The sequence below is a fragment of the Terrapene carolina genome, unplaced genomic scaffold, assembly GCF_002925995.2.
Source record: "Terrapene carolina triunguis isolate 2854851 unplaced genomic scaffold, T_m_triunguis-2.0 Scaffold740, whole genome shotgun sequence".
Taxonomy (NCBI): domain Eukaryota; kingdom Metazoa; phylum Chordata; order Testudines; family Emydidae; genus Terrapene; species Terrapene triunguis.
In genome coordinates, this window is record NW_020665091.1 from 1,365,359 (window position 1) to 1,392,706 (window position 27,348).

At 44.4% G+C, this 27,348-nt stretch overlaps 1 protein-coding gene across 1 annotated transcript; it reads left to right on the top strand.

Moving 5' to 3' along the window:
• The first annotated feature begins 18,241 nt into the window (after positions 1-18,241).
• On the top strand, positions 18,242-23,204 carry LOC113408077 (trypsin I-P38-like). Its single transcript, XM_026660242.1, has 5 exons — positions 18,242-18,281; positions 18,730-18,895; positions 20,614-20,867; positions 21,811-21,947; positions 23,055-23,204. Exons 1-5 carry the CDS (start codon positions 18,242-18,244, stop codon positions 23,202-23,204), a joined length of 747 nt encoding a protein of 248 aa, XP_026516027.1.
• Positions 23,205-27,348: the final 4,144 nt, after the last annotated feature.

Genomic DNA, 27,348 nt, shown 5'->3' on the forward strand with positions numbered 1-27,348 from the left:
GTTGTTTTAGTGCCGATGGCTAAATATGGATGTTTGTGCAAATTCTGCTGCAGACATCAGTATCAGCAGGTGTTACTGACACCCAGTCTGTGTTTATAAAATTAACTGGGGTTCAGAGAGATTTGTCTGTTTTAGGAAATAAAAGCCAGTTTCATGCTCCCAGAAAGAGAGAGAGGCAGAGAGTGAAAATGGGTGAGAGGAGCCCATTGATGCATGATAGAAGTGAGGAAGGAGCAATACAAACACAAGGTCAGTGAGGTGATTAGACCAGTGCATGGAGGAGTTTAAAATCAAGCAGAGAATTTTGGAACTGGATCCGGAAATGCACATAGATCAGGTGAGGTGCGTTCCATCCTCCATGGCCCCACGCTTTGCCCCTTTTGCTGCTGCGGTTGCCAGGAGACCCCTGCGGTTCGGAAAACACTGCTCTACATCCAAAATACTTCTGAAATAAATGTAGTCAAACTTTACTAATTCTGGGTTACTGAGAACGAAAATGATGCTTAAAATTGTTGATTGGCTCTAGTTTTCAAGATATGCTATTGGGTCAGTATATACGACCCTTGACTTGGGAATGGCGGAGGATAAGTGAGTTATAAAGGGAAGGGATCTCAATTTAAACCAGAAATGACTAAAATACATCTTTGACTGGATCTATGAATAAATCTATGACTGGGTTTGGACAGTACTTGCTTTTTAGGCAAAACAATGAATGATGCAATCTGAAGCTGGTATTGCGTCATACATGATATGAATTGCATCATGTTATTCCTAGAAGTCATGGATGATGCAATCATAACGAAGCTTACATCACTCTGCTGAACAAATTGCCCTATATCAGCTCTAGAAATCATACAATGTCGTGCTCTCTTATTTGTCAGTGTTTGATTTTGCAAAGGGACACATTTCTGTTTAGCCAAAGTGAGCAGAGATGCCTCGTACTTGTGTCCACAGTGCAGATAACTTCTGCTTTGTTTGTGGTGAAGTGACTTTTGCATCACAAAAGCACAGTATAACCACTATGGTTAAGAAAGCCTATCACCTTTATGTTGGCTGCAAAATTGGAGATCAGGACAAGAGGTGGGCCCCACACATATGCTGCAACACTTGTGCAATAAATCTTCGCCAGTGGTTGAACAGGAAAAGGAAATCTATGCCTTTTGCAGTGCCAATGATTTGGAGAGAGCCAACAGATCATACCAGCAATTGTTACTTCTGCATGGTGCCTCCAGTTGGGAAAGGTGTGTCAAAGAAGAAAAAGTGGACTGTGCATTATCCAAACATTCCATCAGCTATACGCCCAGTACCCCACGGAGAAGGACTGCCGGTTCCTGATGCACCAGAATCATTCTCACTTGAGTCAGACGAGGAAGAGGAAGAGGATGAAACTTCTGGTCCTGAACCATCGATGTCACAGGACCCACATTTTCTCCCATCCTCCTCCTCTGACCCACACCTCATAGCACAAGGTGAACTGAATGACCTTATCAGGGATTTGGAACTACCCAAGAGTAAGGCAGAGCTGTTGGGCTCCAGACTACAGCAGTGGAATCTCCTGGCAGGTGATGTTAGGGTTTCCATGTTCCGTGACCGTCAAAAGGATCTTGTCCCATTCTTCTTCATAGAAGGTGATCTTGTAGCCTGCAACAACATCGATGGTGTGATGGCAGCCCTCAACATCGTTCACGATCCAGATGAGTGGAGACTGTTCATTGATTCATCGAAGACAAGTCTTAAAGCTGTTTTACTGCATAATGGCAATGTTTTGCCATCAATTCCAGTTGGTCATGCAGTCCATATGAAGGAAACCTATGACAACATGAAACAACTTTTGAGGTGCATAAACTATGACCAACATCAATGGCAGCTTTGTGGCGATTTGAAGGTTGTTGCTCTCTTGCTTGGTCTGCAGACTGGATACATAAAGTACTGCTGTTTTCTCTGCGAATGGTATAGTCGTGCAAGAGATTCCCACTACATCAAGAAAGATTGGCCACTCCGACAGTCATTGGAGCCTGGGAGGAAAAGTCTTCAGCATCCACCACTTGTTGAATCAAGGAAGATTTTGTTACCACCCTTACACATCAAGCTGGGTCTGATGAAGAACTTTGTCAAGGCCATTGACAAAACACAAGCAGCTTTCAAGTACCTCTGTGGAAAATTTCCAAGGTTAAGTGAAGCTAAGATAAAGGAAGGTGTCTTTGTTGGTCCTCAGATTCGTGAACTTCTTCGAGATGATGCATTTGACCATGCACTGCGTGGCAAGGAAAAGACGGCATGGAAAGCCTTCCAGTTAATGGCAATAAATTTTCTCGGAAACAACAAGGCAGACAACTACAGGTTGTTGGTGGAAAACCTCCTCAAGGCATACAAAAGCCTTGGTTGCAACATGTCACTAAAGATACCATTTTTGCACTCTCATCTAGATTTTTTTCCACCAAACTGCGGAGCAGTGAGCGACGAGCACGGCGAGCGATTTCACCAGGACATTGCAACAATGGAGAAATGCTATCAGGGCAAATGGAGCCCATCAATGCTTGCAGACTATTGCTGGACAGTGACAAGAGATTCTCCATTTAATGAATACAAGAGACAAGCCAAGAAGCGCCGAGTAGACACTGAATAGGACTAAACTATGTACATAATAGTTTTTTGCCTTTTGTTTCATAATAAATTTTATTTATATAACCCTTTTGTTGATTTTTAAAGTGTTACATAAACAGGACAGGTGAAATATTATCATGTAAAGCAACCATAAACACATGAAAAGACCTAGGTTTACAATTTATGATTAAAACTCTACTATCTACACAATATACATAGACATAAAATGTAAAAACTTAAATATCTTAGAAACAGTAGCCAATCAGTTGTTTTAATTGTCATATTTGAATTCAGCACATCAAAATACATAATAAATAGCACATTTTATCTCTGAAGCAGACGACTTCTCAAAAATTGTAGACCAGTGAAATCTGTCTTACCGGTATGGTCTACCGGCAATAAATATCTTAATGGTATGGTGTACTTGACCATACCCACTTACTTACACCACTGGTCTGAGGTGAGCACACACTGACACACAACACAGAGCACATAGAGGAGCCTCAGGCCCAGTTTCCTAAAGTTGTGTAAAAAGCCCCAAGGCAGATTTCCCTATCTTGAACAAACTCATCCTGGGCCAGTGAACAGGAGGGTGGGCTACATTTGCAAGTTCCAGTTCTGCTTGCCTTAAGGCAATTCTTTTCCCCTAAACTTTCTGACTTCCAAGATGTAGCTGACCTTGTGATCCATCCCATCTTCCATTCATTGTAGGCTTTATGCTTTCTCTTAACAACCTGTTAGGGAAGGGTTGCAAACCAAACTGGATGAACAACTATTTCAATGAATTTTTCCCCTTGCTTGGGATTCTGGCTTCAGAGAACTTCCGCAACTTTGATTTAAAGTAATTCTAAGCATCCTTCAAATTTAGATCCAGAGTTCTTCAGTTCAGTCCACTTCCCTAACTGCTTCCCTTAATTTTTTAAAGTTTGACCTTTTGAAATCAGGGACTGTAGTTGCAGATCTATTTTTGTTTATCCGTCCTTTTAGTTTAAACTGTATTAGCTCATAATCACTCAAACCAAGTGTGACATTCCCCAGGACACAAGCTGGACTGTTGAACTGCTTTGTCCCCTTAACTCTCCAGCCCAGGGTGCTTTTTACACTGCTTTGCTGGTGAACAACAAACCCCTCCGGGCTCTGCTCACACACAGCCACTAGCCTGCAAAGTCACACCCAGCTAAATACATGAATACTCTCCCAGTCGCTCATGAACTACATACAGGGCAACACCCACAAATTCCCTAGCCTCAGCCTTGTACCCAGAAATGTGTGTCTTGTACTTTCCAATGGCCTACTGGACTATACAAGCTCATAAATAGTTTGTCATTCCATCAAAGGGTAATGATTATGCACCAGCCCTTGCTAACCTGAGTAGAGATTCCCCAGCACATCAATTAAAACACATTGGTTTAGATAAAACAATAAAACAACTTTATTTACTAGAGAAAGATAGATTTTAAGTGATTTACAAGTGGTAAGGCATAAAGGTCAGAATTGGTTACAAAAGAAATAAAGAGATAAAATTGCACTCTAATTCCTAAGCTTTACCAAGTTAAATAAGATTTGAAAGCAAAAAGGTATCTCTCACTCAAACTTTCAGCAGTCCATGCTTCCTTGAAAGCCTTCCATTTAGGTCCACTCCCCCTAGTTCAATGATGTTCTTTGTCTTTCAAACAATCTTGCTACCATGAGTAGAGATGGGGGAGGAGAAGTAATCTGTGTGTTGTGTGTTGTTCATTCTTATACCTGAGCCCCTTCTGCTGGAAAAATTCTTGCTGGATCATGGGGTCAGGCAGTTCCATGGCATACGTGAGCTGCCAACTGTCCTTCAGGTGAATTGTAAATTTCTTGCTTACAACTCCCCTGCTGGTAAATCTCCAATTAAGCAGTTAACAGTTTCTCAACATCTGTGCTCAGTCCTTTTGTTGTTTCTGAAGAGCTAGTCTGTGGGCGTTCCCCAGAACCGTTTTATTAGCAATACAAGTAAAATCTCATAGTTTCATATGTAGTATTCTTACACGCATAATAACAGTACAATGATCATCAGATTATGAGTTTTCAAATGATATCTCACAAGGCATACTTTGTATAAAATATAATATAACCATATACAAGTGGTGAATATGGGATACAGGGTTTTACACAGGCTACATGATGTCACGCAACGGTTGTCCCCTACAACCAGTTCTTCTATGAGGTCTTCACTGTGATGCAGGCAGACCAGGTTCCAGCTCATGCCAAGGCCCATAGGCCTCAGTGAACACTGACAAATGCATAGCTGGAAATCAATCTGGCTCATCTGTGCATTAGCATTGCTAAAACAGGTTTTAGATTTATAAGAACGTGTTTAGTGTTTAGACTTTATGAAATGGGGCTTGTATGATGCTGCATGTATTAATCTTACTTATAATATCTGTATCCCATGTTGTAAGGTAATATTTAAGTGTTTGCTCTCTAACTATAAAATTGTTTCTAAAACTCTAAGCCCATACACTCAGGAAAGAAGCATTACCAAGTGTGAAATATTAGTTTACCACAAGAGGTGAAACTCCTCTCCAACAAAAGAAGGCCTACAGACACCTGACAAACCATCATGGAACACCAGTGAACAAAAGACTTTGTTGACTGCTTCCCTCTTGCTCGTGAAGAGGGGGTGTGCACAAGCACTCAGCCCATCACAGCTTGAATGATGTGGGAAGGGAATAAAAATCCATGTAGAGAAGGAATTTTTATCACTGTGCTTCTTGGAATTTGGAGAGGGCAATATTTCTAAGCATAAGCAAGGGATCCCCAAGCTGCTTAGCTTGAGTTAGCGCTAAAGGACACAGAATGCTTGCATAATGCAGCAGCTTCTATTACCTTTTGGAACCTAAGACTGTAACTCATTTGTGCATGTATGTTTACCTGCTTTAATCTTGTAAATAACTTTCATTTCTTAGTTAATAAATCTTTGGTTAGTTAATATAAGATTGCCTACAAGTGTTGTCTTCAGTGTAAAATCTAAAGTGCAATTGATCTGGTTTAAGTGATTGGTCTTTTGGGACTGGGAGTAACTTGAATATTGTTAAGAATCAGAGGTGTAGCCGTGTTAGTCTGGATCATGAGTCTGATGAAGTGGGTATTCACCCACGAAAGCTTATGCTCCAATACATCTGTTAGTCTTAAAGGTGCCACGGGACTCTCTGTTGCTTTGAATATTGTTTTATTTGGGCATAAGCTTTCGTGGGTAAAAACCTCACTTTTACCCATGAAAGCTTATGCCCAAATAAATCTGTTAGTCTTTAAGGTGCCACCAGACTCCTTGTTGTTTTTGTAGATACAGACTAACACAGCTACCCCCTGATACTTGAATATTGTTGTGATTTTTGGTGTAAGGGACCATCTATCACAAAAGCAGGCTTGCCTGGGTGTCAAGATAAACTGGAGTGCCCAAGTGTGACTCCATGTTAATGCTTTTAGAATTTATCAACCAAGTAAGAAGTGTGAACTCCTTGAGCACTATAAGTATAGAACTGATAACCAATTTGGGGTTTATGTCCGGCTTCTTGACAGTCTGTCCTGAGGCTGGCATCCATGTTTGTGAACCACTACAAATAGCTTGAAACTCACTATTTACCAATACTAAATCTAAAATGACATCACCTCTTGTTGGTTTGGTGACTACTTGGTGAAGAAATCGGTCAGCTATCACAACTAGGAATGTCTGGGCCTACCATTATTAGTAGCACTTGTCCTCCAATCTATATTTGGGAAATTAAAATCCCTCATAATCACACAATTCACAGTAGTATTTATTTAATTAAAATATTAAAGAGGTCTCTATCCATAACCAGATCAGATCCTGGGAGTCTATAACATATTCCAAGCACGATCCCAATGAAGTCTCAGGTAGCTTTCTTCCCCAAAGTAATTTTGTCCCAAACAGACTCTGTCTTATCCATTCCATCACTTCTAATTTCTTTACAGTCTGTGTCATCATTAATATACAATACTACTCCACCACCTTTACCTTTATTCCTGTCTTTCCTGAACAGCACATACCCTTCAATACCTGTACTCCAGTCATGGCTACTAGTCTATTTCTGTTATCCTATAATATCTGGTTTCACTTCCTGAGCCAGTAGTTATAGTTATAGTTCCTTTATTTTGTTACCCAGGCTCCTTACATTGTTGTACATCTTACTTGTTTCTGCTTGGCTTTGCCCAGGTTCCTTGCCTGATTAGGTACAGTCATTCTACTGCCAGTATCGCCTATCTGACTGTTAGCGTAATTGGTACTGGCACTATCTTTCCTCTTAATGTCCATTCTCCTAATTTCTGTTGCTCTTTTCTGCATTGCTGCATGTTTTCTTAGAAGGAAATGAGCACCTGAGCATCTTGTGAGAAAAAGAGATAAAACACATGCTACAGAGACAGTGAAACACATGGCTCTGTGAGAAATGTCTAGAGCCGTGTCCTATAAACACAGGGATGGAGATTCATGTCTCAGCCAATGATTTACTTACTACCATGAGACAAATGGCCATGTACCAAAGTATGTGCATCCCCATCTCTGCCTCACTGAGTAGAGACACTCCCTTGCATTGGGTTTTACACTGCTCTGCTCTATAGGGCTGATTTCTCCTACAATAGACGGGATCAGTTTGTGGTTTGTCTCCAGGCTCCTACACCCACAAATGCAGCGGCTATGTCAGAGGGGCCTGTGCACGTTCCTCCCTCTGACCTCGAGAGCAGTGATCTGGATTCCCAGCAGAGAGACAGATCCCATGTGAGGTGATGTGCCAGTGTGACATAAATACAGGGGTGACTTCACCGTGACAGGCCTAAATGATCATCTGAGCAGGGAGCACAGGGACTGAATTGGGCACATGTCTCTGGTTCCCCTGCTTCAAGGGCTTCTTAAACAAAATCTACACCCCAGCCCTAAGGTAATTTAAAACATTCCCGTTCTGGGGTCCAATTTACTCAGTTCTCTGGGTATACACTGGCCCTGCAGGCCCCAACCCCTGTTCAGTGTCTCTCTTTGCTTTGGTAGGGAGTTCCCAGCCCTCCTCCCCAGTGCTGAGTCCCAAATCAATCCCCACTCCCAGCCTGGCTGGACCTCAGACCTCTCGAAACTGCCCTGGTGTGAGGGTCTTCCTCCTGCCATAGCAGGCTACTCTGAGCCCTCCTAGCTGGGGCCGGGGGTGAAAGTAATATTAAATTCTTGCCAGTATGGGGGCCAGCGCTGGCCCCTGGAAGGGGCGGGGCCTCGGGCAGAATGGGCGGGGCTTGGGGGGGGGTCAGCCTTCCCCAGCCAGCCCATCCATGCTGCCTGGCCCCCGCTGCCCGGGGCTCCGTCGGTGATTTAAAATAGTCCGGGGCTCTGGCTGCTGCCACAGTAGCAGCAACCGGGAGCCCTGGGCCTTTTAAAATTGCTGGCTCCAGGGAAGTTGCCCCTTTTGCCGCCCCCCCCCCAATCAGCAGCCCGCTCCCTACCGACAGGGACGCCGACGGGGAAAGGTATGCATACGGGCCAGTACCAGCTTCTTACCGGTATGCCGTACTGGCCCACTTTCATCCCTTGCTGGGGCAACTCCTCATATCTCAGAGTTTTCCCTGCAGCAGTCTTTCCTCAGTCTCTGCCACAGCTTCCTGAGCACCCCCAGTTCCCTGCAGTGTCCTGCCGGTCTTTATGGGGAAATCATCAATCTCCTCAGTTGTGGCTCATTCAGTAGCCAGGGGTGATTAGCTCCACTCTATCCAGCCCTTCAAAGGCAAGTGACCCTTTTACAGTGCTCTTGGCATTATTTATTTCCTGGAATATAGCAAAGCTGTTCCAGTGGTATGTCCCTGTTGTAGAATTTGGAGGAGCTGCTGATGGCTGTGATGCAAGGTCAGTGAATGGAAGTCAACGAATGGCTATGCAGGTGGTGTCGGAGAGAAGGCTTTGGATTCTTTGACCATGGGATGGTGTTCCAAGAAGGAGGAGTGCTAGGCAGAGACGGGCTCCACCTAACAAAGAGAGGGAAGAGCATCTTCACAAGCAGGCTGGCTAACTTAGTGAGGAGGGCTTTAAACTAGGTTCATCGGGGGAAGGAGACCAAAGCCCTGAGGTAAGTGGAGGGGAGGAAGCATGAGCAGGTGAGCGCAAGAGGGGAGGACTCCTGCCTCATACTGAGAAAGTGGGACGATCAGCGAGTTATCTTAAGTGCCTATACACAAATGCAAGAACCTGGGAAACAAGCAGGGAGAACGGGAAGTCCTGGCAGAGTCAAGGAATTATGATGTGATTGGAATAACAGAGACTTGGTGAGATAACTCACATGACCGGAGTACTGTCATGGATAGATATAAACTGTTCAGGAAGGACAGGCAGGGTAGAAAAGATGGGGGAGTTGCATTGTAGGTAAGAGAGCAGCATGACCGCTCAAAGCTCTGGTATGAAACTGCAGAAAAACCTGAGAGTCTCTGGATTAAGTTTAGAAGTGTGAGTAGCAAGGGTGATGTCATGGTGGGAGTCTGCTATAGACCACCAGACCAGGGGGATGAGATGGATGAGGCTTTCTTCCAGCAACTAACTGAAGTCTCCCATGAGAACCAGGGCCTGTGATTTAGTAACTTCTATCACCCTGATATCCGCTGGGAGAGCAATACAGCGGTGCACAGACAATCCAGGAAGTTTTTGGAAAGTGTAGGGGACAACGTGAGGGATAGTTCAGTGGTTTGAGTATTGGCCTGTTAAACCCAGGGTTATGAGTTCAATCGTTGAGGGGGCCATTTAGGGATCTAGGACAAAATCAGTCCTGCTAGTGAAGACAGGGGGCTGTACTCAATGACCTTTCAGGGTCCCTTCCAGCTCTATGAGATAGGTATATCTCCATATATTTTATATTATAATTTCCTTGTGCAAGTGCTGGAGGAACCAACTAGGGGCAGAGCTCTTTATGACCTTCTGCTCACAAACAGGGAAGAATTAGTAGGGGAAGCAAAAGTGGATGGGAACCTGGGAGGCAGTGACCATGAGATGGTCGAGTTCAGGATCCTGACACAAGGAAGAAAGGAGAGCAGCAGAATACGGACCCTGGACTTCAGAAAAGCAGACTTTGACTCCCCCGGGGAACAGATGGGCAGGATCCCCTGGGAGAACAACATGAGGGGGAAAGGAGTCCAGGAGAGCTGGCTGTATTTTAAAGAATCCTTATTGAGGTTGCAGGAACAAACTATCCCGATGTGTAGAAAGAATAGTAAAGATGGCAGGCGACCAGCTTGGCTTAACAGTGAAATCCTTGCTGATCTTAAACACAAAAAAGAAGCTTACAAGAAATGGAAGACTGGACAAATGACCAGGGAGGAGTTTAAAAATATTGCTCAGGCATGCAGGAGTGAAATCAGGAAGGCCAAATCACGCTTGGAGTTGCAGCTAGCAAGAGATGTTAAGAGTAACAAGAAGGGTTTCTTCAGGTATGTTAGCTACAAGAAGAAAGTCAAGGAAAGTGTGGGCCCCTTACTGAATGAAGGAGGCAACCTAGGGACAAAGGATGTGGAAAAAGCTAATGTACTCAATGCTTTTTTTGCCTCTGTCTTCACGAACAAGGTCAGCTCCCAGACTACTGTACTGGGCAGCACAGCATGGGGAGGAGGTGACCAGCCCTCTGTGGAGAAAGAAGTGGTTCGGGACTATTTAGAAAAGCTGGATGAGCACAAATCCATGGGGCTGGATGTGCTGCATCCAAGGGTTCTAAAGGAGTTGGCGGATGTGATTGCAGAGCCATTGGCCATTATCTTTGAAAACTCATGGCGATCGGGGGAGGTCCCGGATGACTGGAAAAAGGCTAATGTAGAACCCATCTTTAAAAAAGGGAAGGAAGAGGATCCGGGGACCACAGGCCAGTCAGCCTCACCTCAGTCCCTGGAAAAATCATGGAGCAGGTCTTCAAGGAATCAATTCTGAAGCACTTAGAGGAGAGGAAAGTGATCAGGAACTGTCAGCATGGATTCACCAAGGGCAAGGTCTTCGCAGTGGGGTGACGGTGATGCAGAAGGAGAAGTTTATAGTCATCCAGAATGGGAGCAAGGCAAGAATCCCATGTGACAGATCCTACTATAACGTCCAGTGATATCAGCAGAAAGGTGCAGAAAGGCAGCTGCAGTTTGTAGCCACTTCCATAGGTGGGAATGCAGGAGAACTAGAAGAACAGTTCAAAACCTGATACAACATGATGTAGCCAGCAACACTCACCAACTCAGCCTAGGGATGGTTGAAGACACTGCAGTGTATTTCTGTACAGCTAGTAAAGCAAAATGAGAACTTCGTGCCTCACATTTGTGCAATAACCCACCAGTGCTGTTCACCCCATGTCCCTCACAACCCACACACCTCAGACCCAGCCACACACAGAAATGGTGTGACAGGGGAGAGAGATGTCACACTGACTTTTAACAGTGGCGAAAAGTGCCTGATCACCAACCCTGGAAGCCAAGCCCTTTAGTTAGCCAGAGGCAGAGCAGTGCACATGAACATGCTGCTCAGTTCCTGCCCTGAGGGCACCACAGCTACAAGGGAGAGTGTCATTTGCCAGAGAGTCAGTGTAGTCCAATGACAGGGACTCCAGACACCTGGCCTCTGACTTGCCCTATGACCTTGGGCAGGTCACTTACCCTCCCTGTGCCTCCGATTCCCCTTGTAAAACAGAACAAATGATGCTCACCTACCTTTGGAAAGTGCTTGGAGATGAAATCTGATAAGTGTTCATTAGCAGTGACAGTAGGAGTAAATTCAGTCTATGGGACATTCAGTCTTTGGCCAACTAGTGAAAGGGACTCTGCTTTATGAACACCTGTCCCAGCTGGAACTAGGCTGAGAGCCAGCAAATGGTTTCACACAGTCTGATAGACTGTAATGATACAGGTGACAACTGACGTGGGTGCGAGTAGAAATTAGAGAGCTAGAGGTGAAAGGTTTACAGAACCTTTCTCAATCTCTTTGCCCCCAAAGATCTTTGCCCCAGTATGTGCCTGCCTTAGAATCATAGAATCATAGAATACCAGGGGTGGAAGGGACCTCAGGAGGTCATCTAGTCCAACCCCCTGCTCAAAGGAGGACCAATCCCCAACTAAATCATCCCAGCCAGGGCTTTGTCAAGCCTGACCTTAAAAACCTCTAAGGAAGGAGATTCCACCACCTCCCTAGGTAACCCATTCCAGTGTTTCACCACCCTTCTAGTGAAAAAGTTTTTCCTAATATCCAACCTACACCTCCCCTACTGCAACTTGAGACCATTACTCCTTGTTCTGTCATCTGCTACCACTGAGAACAGTCTAGATCTATCCTCTTTGGAACCCCCTTTCAGGTAGTTGAAAGCAGCTATCAAATCCCCACTCATTTTTGTCTTCTGCAGACTAAACAATCCCAGTCCCCTCAACCTCTCCTCATAAGTCATGTGCTCCAGCCCCCTAATAATTTTGTTGCCCTCCGCTAGACGCTTTCCAATTTTTCCACAATCTTCTTGTAGTGTGGGGCCCAAATCTGGACACAGTACTCCAGATGTCGAACAGAGGGGAATGATCACGTCCCTCAATCTGCTGGCAATGCCCCTTCTTATACAGCCCAAAATGCTGTTAGCCTTCTTTGCAACAAGGGCACACTGTTGATTCATATCCAGCTTCTCGTCCACTGTAACCCCTAGGTCCTTTCTGCAGAACTGCTGCCCAGCCATTCAGTCCCTAGTCTGTAGCAGTGCACGGGATTCTTCCATCTGAAGTGCAAGAACTCTGCACTTGTCCTTGTTGAACCTCATCAGATTTCTTTTGGCCTAATCCTCTAATTTGTCTAGCTCTCTCTGTATCCTTTCCCTACTCTCCAGCGTATCTACCACTCCTCCCAGTTTAGTGTCATGTGCAAATTTGCTGAGGGTGCAGTCAACGCCATCCTCCAGATCATTAATGAAGATATTGAACAAAACCAGCCCCAGGACCAACCCTTGGGGCACTGCGCTTGATACCGGCTGCCAACTAGACATAGAACCATTGATCACTACCCGTTGAGCCCGACGATCTAGCCAGCTTTCTATTCACCTTATAGTCCATTCATCCAGCCCATACTTCTTTAACTTGCCGGCAAACTTGGGTGCATTATACTCCTCCTCAGGTCAGAAGAGGGAAAGAAGGTGAAAAGTTCATTGGAAGGTATGGTATCAGTGGACGGAATCCACAAGGAGAGTGACTGGCAACTCTGGTGGAGACGAAAGAAATGTATATTGGTACCACCTGATTTAAGAAGAAGGTCAAGAGGAGGTGGACATGGATTGCGCCCAATGCGAAGAACAAGAATGAGATCTACTATATCCTGATTGATAAGTGGCGCATCGTACAAGACATCTCAGTAGTACCATTGTTTAACACTGACAGTAACCATCGCTTGCTCAGAGCGAGGAGCAACCTCAATGAAAAGGTGGAGAAGAAAGCGCTATACAGATGGCAAAATCAGAGACAGTGGCCGAAAATATTAGACGAGGCAACTCTGAAAGTGAACATTTCAAGGGAAGACTGGACTCTCATAGATAACTGCGACGAAGATTATAAAAACTTCACTGATAAGTTGAGGCAATGCGTGAAATTAGCTGAGAAAGAAAGACCAAAAAGAGCAAAAGGAAAAATCTTGGAGGAAACGAGGAACTTGCTAGAGAAGCAGAGGAATATGAAGCAAAATGATGGTGACAAACTGGAGTACTCCCTCCTCTGCAAGTTGATAAGAAGAGACTAAAGGAGGACTTTGAGAAGTTCTGAAATTAAAGGCTCTTAAAGATGGCTGAAGATCGCAGAAGCCTCAAAAAATGAAAAAGGGAATTGATGCCATACAGGTTAACAATAATGGCACTGAAGAACAAGGCCGGAAAAGCAGTAATTGACAGAACAGGGATGGAAGTGGTCTACAAAGATTTCTAAACCGAACTGTTCACGTCTCAAATAAATGTGCCAGTACCAACACTTCAACAGACCAATTGGCGTGTACTCCTAGTCCTTGTCAGCAAAGTTGTTCCTTCCTTCATTTAGTAAAATGCATGTCAAAGTCCCAGGAAAAGATGGACTGATAACTGAAATGATTAAGAGCTGGAGGGCAAGACCTCTGGGAAACCCTTGCTCAGAGATTTAGCCATTACTTGGAAATGCAGAAGATACCATCTAGCTGGAAGAAGCCCAACACCATTTTGCTGTACAAGAAAGGCTATCATGAAGATCTAAAGAACTATGTCCAATATGCCTGCTCTCACATGTCTACAAGCTGTTCACCAAAATAATAACAAATTGACTCTCACAGAGTCTGGACGAGCAGCAGCCAAGAGAGCAGGCAGGTTTTCTAAAGAATTTCAGCACAATGGACAATATTTTCACTATAAACCAGCTATTTCCTTTATGCATTGCCTTCGTCAACTATGAAAAAGCATTTGACAGCGTAGAGATCAATGCAGTGTTGAAAGCTCTTGCAGAGCAGGGCATTGACACATATCTGTAATGCAGTCAGAATTTGCTGCCTTTAGTAGTTTGATATAGTTTAAGTCTGTTTGATACTCCCCTTTGCATCCCAGTTAAAAAAAGTGTGAAACAAGGGGACACAGTTTCACCAAAACCCTTCACAACCTGCCTTGAAATGGTAATGAGGCGGATGAATTGTAAGGATGGAATCAACATCAACGAATAGCAGTTAAACCAGCTCAGATTTGTGGACAATATTGTGTTGATTGCCGAAAATACTATCAAATTACATAAAATGCTGCAAGAACTCGACACAAAAACAACCAAGTCGGACTGAAAATGAACCTGCTCCAAAATGAAATTTATTCTGTCTGATGCCTTGCCAAAAGTCCAAATAACAGTTAAGGGAGAAAAAATAGAAGAAGTCAAGCAATACGTCTATTTGGGTCAAAAAAATTAACATGTGCCACGATCAGGAAGGTGAACTCTCACAGAGAAAGAAAGCTGGTTGGTGCACATTCAATTCTATCAAGATGTCTTCCAAGGAAAAATCAAAGGCAACACACGCCAACCTCTTCAACTCAACAGTACTGCCAGCAATGTTGTACGGCAGCAAAACATGGGTGCTGATGAAGATAGAGGAGCAGCAACTGTCTGTCATGGACAGGGTGGTGGAAAGAAGAATTCTGGGGATTTCAATCCGTGACCAAGTCCCCAATGAAGTGATCAGACAGCAGAGTGGCGTGCAGGTCGTCGTTGTTGAAAGCAGGTATAGTAAAATGCGATGTGCCGGGCATATAGTGAGGCTCACTGACAATTGATAGACTACCAGCTGTCGCTGAGTGGTACCCACAGAAACTGAAACAACCACTCAGCCGACCTCCAAAGAGATGAGAGGATTTCATCATGAAAAGACATTGGATGGTCGCACATGGAGAAGGAAGGCCAGGATAAAAGAAGAATGGAACATGAGTTGTGATCGGTGCAATCTAGATGAGGGCTGAAGGACCGATTGATCAAGGTGATAATAATTGAAAGTTACAGATAGGCAAAGTAAGAAAAATGCTGCTTGAGACTATATTAGAGTTTGATTTAAGGATATTTACACTGTATGTTTTGACATGTGATGTTGACAATTTGTGTTTTAATGGCTAGAAAACATTAATGTTTGAATCTCAGCATAAACTCTCGTTCAAATATTATTGTCTGACCCCACCATAATTTTCCACAACTGTAAAAATTTAAATCAGTAAAAATCTTTAAAAATGCTTTAAAATAAACAATAGTATCCATCAAAATTATATTAAAAAATCAATTTTTCCAAGACTATATAAATGCTGATTTGAAACTGATCTAAAATTCTTCTGCAAGAGAAGAGACGAGGCAAAAGAGAATGCAGAATGGGATATACCCTTCCATCTCTATTCTTATAAGGAATTTTAGTGTTCTTGAGAGTTTCTGGATATACAGCCCTTGGAGTTAAATTTTTCCAGTTCACAAAGTCCAGTCCAATTTCAATATGAGTGATTTTTTTTTTACTTCAGATTAAAACAAAAACAAAGAACGAACAAATATAATATCACTTTCCTGATTCGGATCTCAGTGGGAGACCAAAGAGTTGATTGGAGAAGCACACCAGTCTCAAAATGAGGAAAGTTAGAACCCAGGCCAGAAGGAAGAAGAGTGATTCACCTGAGCATTTATAAAGATACACTAAGGAGTTAACAAGGCAGACTGATCTGACAGGATATTTGGCTGATTCCAAGCCAATATAAGGTAAGACTTCAGCCACAAGGAGCAAAACTTATCCTAAGTCAAAGAAGTTGAACCTACACCAAGGGTGAGTTTGGTCCAATGTACAATGGTCCACAAATAGCTTCCTCCTTCCCAGTTCCCCAACATTTTTTCTACCGGAGCAGTTCTTTAATGCAGTTACTCAGGAGACAACTGATACAAAATAAGAGCCTCACTGAAACAGAGCAGTTTTCCATCTCGTCCAGCATCCTGTTCCTGTGCCAATGCCTCTTGTTCCAGTGGGAAGGAAATAAAGCCTCCCAAATGGATCAAATTGGACAATATTATACTTTCCTTTCCCAACTGCCTCAGCACCTGCCCTGGCTGGTGATGAGCATAGACCTTGCAGCATGAGATTGGATGGCCCAGGTAATTTTTATCATGGCTACTGTCGATACAGAACCTTTTCTGTTTGTTTAGATTTAAAAAGTGCCCATAGGGAACCCCATGCAGAGGTACAAATTTACAACCTTACACAATTAATCCAAAACATAGGATGAGCTCGTCTTGGACCAGCCGCCCATCTGGACAATAAAGTTGTGCTCCTAACTCGCTTTAGGGGTTTATTCCACTCTAAACTCTCCTCCCTCCCAAAATACCTTCCCCAGACCAGGTCTCTCAGCCCTGACCAGAAGACTAAGAGTAAAGCAGAACTTTCAGTGTCCTATGAAAATTCAGAGTGCGGCCAGGTATACAACCACCTGGAATTATCCTGAGCCAACAACCACCTGGGATTATCCTGAGCCAACAACCACCTGCTGTCATCCCATGGTAGTCAGACGCCAACTCAGTATAGTTGGCTGCTGCGTGAACAAACACTTTAATCTTTGGTGGCCAGTATCCTTGCAGAAATGAGCGCTCACCTCAGCCAGGGATTTGGGCTGTTATTATGTATACACCCTACTAAATCCATTTAAGCACATGCTGAGACTCAAGTGATATACTGACCAAGATTTTCAAAAATGGTCACAAAGGTTAATCTTCCAAATCCATACTTAGGCATCTAGATTAGTGACCTGGTTTTCAAACATGCAGCAGCTCCCATTGATATCAATGGGACTACTCACATAGTAAGATATTACTCACATTGCTAAGGGCCCAGTGCTGACACCTTAATACCCTTTGTTTCAAGAATACATTGCAACAGTGAGTTCCATAGGTTAATTATTTAAAAATACCTTTTATCAATGTAAAAGGCATTGCCTTCAGTTTCCCTTCTAGCTGTGTGGTGGACCTGATTGCCCTTCCCTACTCATTCATTAATTTATCACTATCATTATTATATTGGGAGTTCTATATTTTTATTGGAATGTTACATTTCTATAGAACATGCCAACATTTAAAAAAAAATCCAAACTGAGATGCAATTCTTGGCTAGATTGATGAGTCCGGGGAGATTTATTAGAGTGAAGAATTGTCTCCCATGTGAAGTTGTGAAAGCCTCATAATTTGGGGTTTTTAGAAGTGGGAAAATCACCATCACCACCACCACAGGGATAGTATATTGGAGTAGAACCTCAGAGTTATGAACACCTCGGGAATGGAGGTTGTTCGTAACTCTGAAATGTTCGTAACTCGGAACAAAACGTTATGGTTCTTTCAAAAGTTTACAACTGAACATTGATTTAATACAGCTTTAAAACTTTACTATGCAGAAGAAAAATGCTGCTTTTAACCATCTTAATTTAAATGAAACAAGCACAAAAACAGTTACCTTACCTTGTCATCTTTTTTTTTAAACTTTCCCTTTTTTTAGTAGCTTACATTTAACACAGTACTGTATAGTATTTGCTTTTTTGTTTGTCTCTGCTGCCTGATTGCGTACTTCTGGTTCCAAATGAGGTGTGTGGTTGACCAGTCAGTTTGTAACTCTGGTGTTCGTAACTCTGAGGTTCTACTTTATAAAAATAAACCTACATTGGCCAGGAAGAGGACATGGACAAGAGACAACCTAATAAAAGGTCTTCTCCAACTCTGATTTATAGGATCTTTTAACTACTGGAAAGAAAATGTACATTCTAGAAAGGCAGATGAATCTCAAAAGGTTTTGAGCTTTGATCTGGGTAAATAGTGCACTAACAAATCCTGGAATAAAATCAAAGAAAAATTGTCCAAAGCTCCCATTTAATTTTTAAATTGAAGGCTGACTCTTAAAAAAAAACCAAAACCCAGAGTTAATCATAAACTTTTCATCAGCTATTTTTAAAATTGTTAATTTTTTTTGCTACCTGTGCCTGATAAATGCCTAAAGTTGGGTTTTCAAACTTTCCATTGTGTATTTTCCATTGGTGAAATCCTTGGGCTGGAGATAAGGCCAGTTCAGGAGGATAAATACACAGCAATTCCCTCCTCTAGTCTACAGAGTTGTGTTGGAATCCTTAGGAAGACCATGAAATACATCCTGGTTGTAGCCTTTCTGGGAGTGGCTGGTAAGTTCATTTTTTATTGTACTTTACAGTGAAGTTTAGATGTGATGAAAAGTGCCAGACTGCATAGTGCTGGAGGGTGAAGTCCTATTTTATCCCCCAAATTGCCAAGGCAGCACTAGTGCAATCTACCTTGACCTCCAAAAATGCACACACCCTGACCTCTCTGCTGAGACTATCAGCCACGGGCTAATTGTCACAGTGTTTGATTGTAATATGGACATATGGGCACTAGAAGCTGGACTGATTGAGTCCCACAGTCTGATTTAATAGAGCAACCAACAAAGAGCCATCAGCTGTGGAGACCTTTTGGCCACAACCAGTTTGAGCTTGAAGCGGAGTCAGCGTTCTAAAAGTGAGAGGCTTCATATCCCATTCCCAATCCCCTCATCCAGATGGGCTCCATGATCCCCATAATGGATATTAATTTATATCTTCCTCTTTCACCCAGTTGCCTTCCCCATCGATGATGCTGATGATGACAAGATTGTGGGAGGCTACGCCTGTTCAAAGAACTCTTTGCCCTACCAGGCATCCCTGAACATCGGGTACCATTTCTGCGGAGGTGCCCTCATTAACAGCAGATGGGTTGTCTCAGCCGCTCACTGCTACAAATCGTGAGTAGAAAATATTTGTGCTATTAAACTACTGCTTCCCCTCTAGCCCTAATGCCCCTGAGAGTGTCACATCTGATTAACTAAGCATGGGTCAGGGGAGACTGTCAAGGAATGCCTGAGTCCTTCAAGAAGTGGAGAGAGGCTCAGGAGAGACTCTGGTTTCTGCGTCAGTACTGACTGCAGTGCTCCAGAGGAGGATACTGTGCTGCATGAGGTGATGATTCAGTACTGGGTGACCTTTGTTTCTGAGTTAGTACTGAATCTCATGCCCTAGCATGAGGCACCTGTCCTGGTGACCATTGATGGGTATGTCTACACTTCGAGCTGGAGGTGTGATTCCCAACTCACGGAGACATATATGCTGAAAATAGAGTGTAGCTGTATCCGTGTGAGTGGTAGGAAGGGTTAGCCACCCCCAAGCACTTACCCATCCAAGCCCATAGGAACATACTTGGGGCTGCTAGTCCCTCCCACCACTTGCACTGCCATGGCTTCACTCTTACTTTTAGCATGCTTGCTCAATTAGAGCTAGCACAAGAATGTTTCCCTGAGCTTGGAATCACCCCTCCAGATCAAAGTGCCCTACAGCGGTCTAGTAGTTTCTGGAAGTCTCTTTTTTCCTTAGGGAGGAAACTGGCTTTGTGGGAGTTGGATCATGAAGCAAAGTTGCAAAAAGTGGAATGATGGACTAACAAAGAATGAATGAATGAAGAGCAGAGCAGAGCAAAATGGGCATCTCTCCACCACCATACACATTCTTGGGATGCCAAAGCACTTTGCCTGGTGACAGTGCAGTGGTCATGCAGGGACTATGTGTCACAGTTCTTTTCTAAGAACTCACCTGTAGCCTTGTTAGAGCCTATTTTATTGACTGTTGGGATGGGGGAATGGTTTGATGGGGACACCAGGGTTTTCCCAGACTATTTCTGTAGATCACCTTGATATCTTTAATTTGCAACATGCCAGGTTACCAGACATCTCCACTGTGGGGCAGCTCTTCAAACAGTGCAATACCCACTGCTTCTTCAGTGCTGCCTTGTAGGGCCATCATTGGGAACCCACCAAAGAGGAGTAGGTAGGAGCTCAGTGTACTGTCTCCTTTAAAGCACAGCCTTTCTTGCCACTCAGCTCCCTTTCCCCCCAGAAAGAATAGTACTTTTCACTTCTACAGCACCTTCTCCTGAGAAACTCAAAGCCCTTGGATTAAGCCTCAAAACACCCTTGTGAGGTAGGAATTATTAGAAATTTTTAGAAATAGAAAAAAATAAAGCACGGAGAGATATGTATAGAGCTGGCCAAAATTTTTCAAATATTGATATTTTTCAAAGAATAAAAGGACCAATTTTTGACAACAATTTTTGTGGAAATTTGTCTCCCGTGTTGACCATCTCTAGTTCTGTGACATGTGCAGAGTGGTGTAGGCCAATCAGAATATCACTCAGGTCTCCTCTCCCGGCTCCCCAAGTTGTGCTTCAGCCAAAGCAGTGCTCCCAGGACTTCCCTGCACTGTGGATTGGGTATGAATCTAAATCCTGGTGTGTTAACTTGAAGCTAGAGAGCTACCCAGTGAACTAGAGCAACAGAGAGCTTAGTGCTGGTGTTGATGGCAACTGTAGTTGTGGTAATATCCATAGTGATGGTGAGGGTTGTTATGATGATGATGAATAACGATGGTGACAGTGCTGGTGAGGATGCTGTTATTCCTTCCTCTTTTCCAGCTCTATCCAGGTGAGGCTTGGAGAACACAACCTGGCAGTCAATGAAGGCACTGAAAAGTTCATTAACTCAGCCAAAGTCATCCGTCACCCCAGCTACAGCTCCCAGACGCTGAACAATGACATCATGCTCATCAAGCTGTCCAGTGCAGCAACCCTCAACTCCTACGTCAACACAATTGCCCTTCCGACCAGCTGTGTGGCCACTGGCACCCAGTGCCTGATCTCTGGCTGGGGCAACACCCTCAGCAGTGGCAGTGAGTGCTCCTCTGAGAGTGTAGAGCTTCACTAGGACCCTGGAGACCTTTATTGACCCAGTGGTGGGCCCCAGGGAAGAGAGTTTGGGGAAGGGAGAGCACTTGTAAGGGAGGTGGTTTGAAGAGAGAACCCATGTGAGGAATCATGGCTCAAAGGGAAAAGCCTGTGGAGAACAGGGGCCCTTTGTCTTATTTAAATATGTTCTCTTCTAATATCCTTGATTTTCTCTTGTTCTTTATTATTGGCATGGGGCAGGCTGAAGCACCAAACACATTTCTCTATGATATTCAGGAGGAAGCCCTCCATCACCATTATTTGGGACATTCAATGGGCCAGATCCTGAGAGTTGCTGAGCACCCACAGTTCCCCCTGAGATCAATGAACTCAATGGGTTATCCATGCCTCTAAGGATGGCAAAATATTTTATTGCAAATTTAAGATTATTACATTATAACTCCATTTTTACAATATAACTCCTGCACTAGCCTAAGGAGCAGGAAAAGGGATGGACAGAATGAGCCAAATCCACTTGGGGTATCTGGCTACTTATCCATAGGCTACACTACCACCCATGACTCCAGTGCAGAAGCTGGCTCAGAGTGATCCAACTGGTCTTTTCCATTCACTGATTTCCTCTGATCTTTGTGCTGCTCTTTTCTTAGTCCAATTGGCTGCCCATTTTCTGGAATCCAGAGAGTTTCATTCATGCAATGGATCAGGCTGAACAAATCCCCAGTTGTGGATTCTGATCTCTCTGAAGGAAGGGAGTCCCTATGCTATGATAATGATCCTGTGGGAAAGCTGGGAGCTGCTGGAGAAAAAGCCAAGGGGATAGAAATGTCACTTAGAGAGAGGGCACTGTTCCAGTTACTGAAAGGTCAGCTGTAATTTCACAATGAATTCAAGGATTTCCATTATTAATTTGCCTCCCCTTTCTTGTAGCTAACTACCCTGACCTCCTGCAGTGCCTGAAAGCTCCTGTCCTGTCCTCCAGCCAGTGCAGCAGCGCCTATCCAGGACAAATCACTAGCAACATGATCTGTATCGGATACCTGGAGGGGGGCAAAGATTCCTGCCAGGTAAAACAGCTCCCCCACACCTCTCACTTGTCTCTACCCTCCACCCCCACTCAACCCTCTACAAAATAGGCATCACACATGGTTAGTTATTGCCTGAAGGACTGAAATCTGTTGCTGGCTGATATGTTGCTCACTCTCGGTCTATTTCCTAGTTGGAAACTTGTCCTCGCCTCATAACACACCATTTTTGGTGATGCTTCTTGGCCCCATTCTTGGCAGTCTCAGCAGAGGCCAAGGACTGATTTTTATTTAGTTAGTTAGACTAAAGTTTTCAATATTAGTCATGGATTTTGAATGCCTCTATTTTTTGATGCCAGACTTGAGACTCCTTAGCCCTGGATTTCAGAGGCAGTGAAAACCTGCTGCTCCAACTTAAGCCTTTAAAAGATGCAGGTGCTTAGCATACATTAAAATCAGTATCAAGGTGTCTTGAGGTGGGTCCCCAAAGTGGAGATATCCAAAATCAATGGCCACTTTAGAAATGTTGGCTCTGCGGGTTGTTCTGAGGGACGTATCATCATGTACATTCAAGCCCAACAGAACACATGAATGGATTGATCCTCACAATTCATATGTACTGATGGAACACTGAAGCACAGGATGATTCGATAGCCCAGTTTTCAGCTCAACTTGTCTTGGGGTCAATGGGAGCTTGCAAATCAGTATGTGGATGACTTGGAAAGTTCCTGGCAGAACCATGAGCACTACTCACTTCTCCTGAATCCCAGCCAAGTACTTGGAACCAGCAGATTGTCCTTTGTCTCTAATCCATGAAAAACAAATTCCCTTTTGGCACTTAGATATGGTGTCTCCAGGCCACAGCACATTAACATGAGACAGAGTGGACTTGTGTGAAGCTGTCTGTACCATACTTCCTCTCTGAATAAACAGAACATTCCCATCCTGTGGGCTTTTCATCTAGCACCTTTCACTTAAAATGTGATATCAAGGCTGACACGAAATCAGCACTCTCAAACTGCCCCTCTCATTACTAGACTTTCCCATAAGCCACCAAAAGGACTTAGTATCTCTGCTGCTTTGTCAAAAAGGCAGAATCCCCTCTTGATTGTAATGCCTGCTAAACCCCATTTCCAATCTTTGTTGCAGGGGGATTCCGGTGGCCCAGTAGTCTGCAATGGGAGTCTCCAGGGGATTGTCTCCTGGGGAATTGGTTGTGCACAGAGAGGCTACCCCGGGGTCTACACTAAAGTGTGCAACTATGTCTCCTGGATCCAAAATACCATCGCTGCCAACTGAGATGCTCTCATGCCATGTGACCAGTACTATCTTCCACTATCTTTCCTCAGCCATATATTAGACTTTCCAACTCTACAGAATAAATAGAGTTTGATGCAACACTGTGTCTGTGTTTGTGTAAATGTTCTTTGGCTGTTTCTCTGCTTAGGTATAGTGCATGGTAACAAGTAACCTTACTGAAAACAAAAGTCATCACATATTTTTGTACTTTACAGTCTGTATTTCTAGTATTCACTCAGCTAGTATTGAAGTGCAACCACTTCTGGAGTGGAATGCAGAAGCAGTTTAACAGCACTCAGTCAGATTAATGCTGCACAACTGTTTAAGAGAAAAGCTGAAGAAGAAAACTTTATCCAAGTGAAAGGGTGCCTTGCCACATCTATTTTCTGCTTTGCCAGACTTACCGTTCCCTCCTCTGGCAGGGACAGGGCCTGGGGTAAATCAGCCCCCCACTCTGGAGCGTGTCTGTCTTCCCTCTTCGGGGTTTGTTTCTCGGAGCCTTCCAGGTAGGCCTCAGGGCAGGGCTGAGGAGTGCTCCTCTGCCAAACAAAGGGAAAAAGTCTATAACGCATCGAAACAAAAGGGGAATGCCTTTCCCTGACCCCCCACTGGGGCAGGTGTTGTCCTGTCACTGGCCCTAGGGTGTCAGTCCTTCCCCTAAACAGGCACTGGGTTTTGGGTGTCTCCCCTATGGGGAGGAGCACAGTCTCTCACACTGGAGAAGCCTATCTCCCTGCTGCCTCCAGCCTTGCAGCAGTTTGTCTCCTCCCCTGCGCTCCCCCGCCCCCCGAGAGATTTTTAACAGATTTCAGGCAGCCCTTAATTGGACTAAGGTATCCCTAATCGACCTGAAGTAACCCCTTCCCAGCTTGTCTTATTGGAAAAAGGGCCTTTAGCATTCTAGGGCTAACATACCTGTTTTCCCAGACCCTTCTGCAGCAGTCCAGTCACATATTCCCTCTCTTCTCCCCCCCCCCCCCCCCCCGCGCTCAACAGCATAGGGTTGAGCTACTTGGGATGAGAAACAATGCACCCTCAATAGACCATGCTTGACCCCTGCCCTGTGTTGCATGCAGAAGTGGAAGGGCTGCAACGACAAGAACCATTTTGTTACCCTTGCATTTTGTTCCTTGTTCCGGTGCATCCATTTTAGGGGGGGCATGTTCAGTAATGAGGGTAAATCTCTGTCCGAGTAGGTAGTAGCGTAGGATTTCCATGGCCCACTTTACAGCAAGGCATTCCTTCTCTACCATGGCATACCTTTGTTCTCTGGGCAGGAGTTTCATACTAAGGAACAGGACTGGATGTTCTTCCTCTCCTAGCATTTGAAAAAGTACGGCTCCCGATCCAACCTCGGAGGCATCTGTTTGTAGTACAAACTCTTTCTCAAAGTCTGGCGCTAGAAGTACTGGATTACTACAGAGGCCCGTCCTCAGATCTGTAAACACTTCTTCAGCCACGCTGGTCCATTTCACTGTGTCAGGGCCTTGGGCTTTTATCAAGCCCCTCAACAGGTATGCTCTGGTAGCAAAGTGGGGAATGAATCTCCTACTATCCCCAGAAATGCTCTGACCTGTTTCTTCCAGATTGGTTGGGGACAACTTTGTATTGCTTCTAACTTATTCAATTGGGGCTTCACTGCACCCCTTCCCACGATGTAACCGAGGTATTTGGCTTTGGCTAGCCCTATTGCAGGTCTCACTGCAAATCCCTCCAAATGTGCATCCCTCAGGATATCCAATACTGCTTCCACCTTTTCTAGGTGCGTCGCCCAGTCTAGGCTATGTATGAACACATCATCGAGATAAGCAGCCGCATATTTGGCATGTGGATGTAACACCACCTATTGCTCATGGCCATCCAACCTCTTGACAGATGAAACGAGACACAACAAAGTCAGTCTGTCAGTGGGCTCGGCAATGGTATGGGAAAAGAGCCCAATGTGTGAGTGGCAAACCTTCCCACAGTGGCTTCAGGCCCACTCGCCAGATGGAAGTTGAAGCTCTGCTTCCCCGCTCTCCTGTGAGCCTCAGCCTGGCTCTCTGATGGCTCTCCATGGTGACTGCACCTGTCTTACCCCGTCTTCTCCAGACTGAATGATTGTGTGCAGGATTTTCCCAGTGGTCAGTGGGAATGCTGAATTTCTTGATGCCTTGCTTGACCTTGTCACTGTATTGGAGATTGAGCCTTCCTCTGCATGGCGGGAAGTTCTTAGGTTGGCCATAGAGCACAGCCTTTGGCAGACAATCTTGAGGCATGCACTCCATGTGTCCCAACTAGTGAAGCCTGCGAACATCCAGCAAAGTCTGCACAGACTGTAGGCTGGTTCTCTCATGGATCTCGTTATTGGTGATCTGTTGGTCCCAAGTAACAAGGATTTTTCTAAGGCAGCGGTGGTGGAAACTGTTTAATCTCTGCTCCTGCTTGGAGTACATAACTCAGCTTTCACAACTGTAAAGAAGGGTACTAAGGACACAAGCCTGATAAAGACACCTTTGTGTTCAGGGTTAGCAACTTGTTGTTCCAAATACGTTAGGTAAGTTTGCCAAAGGGAACAGAAGCTTTGCCGATTCTAGCATTAAGTTCCCTATCAAGATAAAGTGAGCTGGTGATAATTGAGCCGAGATAGCAAAAATGATCCATGTTGTCCAGAGCTTCATTATTTACATAGATTTTAGGTGGAATATTGGTACCTTGTGACATGACAACTGTTTTCTTCATACTGATTACTATGCAAAACTTGGTGCATGCATTAGAAAACTTGTTCATCATGACGTGAAGTTCATCAGGTGAATTAGAGACGAATGCAGTAGCATCTGCAAAAAGCAGTTCCTGAATAGTGAGCTGGGTGACATGCCTTCTGCTCTGGAATTGTCTGATGTTAAGCTGCTGTCCATCCTTGATTCAATTAGTATGCCAGATTGATCATTTCCAAAGGCATACTTAAGAAGAGCAGAGAAGAAGATGCCAAAGCCAGTGGGCGCTAAGATGCAGCCTTGCTTCATACCAGTATCAATACTAAAGTCAGATGATGTTTCATTTTCATACTGGATGGTTGCCTTCACTCCCTTGTGCAGGGCCGGCTCCAGGGTTTTTGCTGTCCCAAGCAGCGGAAAAAAAAAAAAAAAAAAACAAAAAAGCCGCGATCGCGATCGCGATCGGCGGCAGCTCCACCGCGCCGCTTTCTTCTTCGGTGGCAATTCGGTGGCAGGTCCTTCCCTCGGAGAGGGACCGAGGGACCCGCCGCTGAATTGCCACCGAAGAGCCTGACCTGCCGCCCCTTCCCCTTGGCTGCCCCAAGCACCTGCTTGCTGGGCTGGTGCCTGGAGCCGGCCCTGCCCTTGTGGAGCTTTTTGAATAGGGATAGCACCTTTTGTGTTCAGCCAATTTTCAACAGGACCTTATAGATGCCATTCCTACTCTAACCATGTTGAAGACCTTTTGTAGGTCAATGAATGCTACATACATGGGTGCCTGTTGTTCATGGCTTTTTTTCTTGAAACAAGTGCAATGTGAAGGATATATCAGTCATGGAGCATCCAGATCTGAACCCAAACTGGCTCTCAGGGTAGACTATCTCAACAAGGACTTGGAGTCTTTTCAAGAGGACCCTTGGAAGCACCTTGCCGACCATGCTGAGCAAAGATATCCCTCAATAGTTGCAGTCTGCTCTGCCCCTTGTGGGGAATGTCGGGGACTTTTTAACCCAGACGGCAAGGTTCGTTGTCTGACCGCAGAGTGAGAGACAGGCAACACCAGCAAGGTCCAATACAAGCTCTTTATTGAAGAGTGCACACAACAATAGAGAGCGGCCCGTCTCCAGAGAGAACCAGCACACTCTTTACAACAACTAGTGAGATTATATAGACAGTTCCGTCGCGTCATAGTTAAGCAACTTAAAACCCCAAACCCCCCCTTATTAGTTAAAGCTTCTAATATTCATGCATATCTATCTTCTTTGACAGTACAAACAGTTCATGATGCCTCAGCAGCTTTTTATCAGCTTTTTCGTTACGTATCAGAGGCTGAGAGAAAAGAGGGAGTTACGTACAGATAAAAAATAGAAACAGGGAGTGGGGACTTCGAGTCTTCATCTGTTCAAACAAATTGTTCCTGGTACATTTGGTACAAGAATGCGGCCCCC

Coding starts and splice junctions, on each gene's coding strand:
- LOC113408077 (XM_026660242.1), top strand. CDS start 18,242: ATGAAATACATCCTGGTTGTAGCCTTTCTGGGAGTGGCTG. Junction 18,282..18,729: donor AGCCTTTCTGGGAGTGGCTG/GTAAGTTCATTT, acceptor TCTTTCACCCAG/TTGCCTTCCCCATCGATGAT. Junction 20,868..21,810: donor CAACACCCTCAGCAGTGGCA/GTGAGTGCTCCT, acceptor CCTTTCTTGTAG/CTAACTACCCTGACCTCCTG.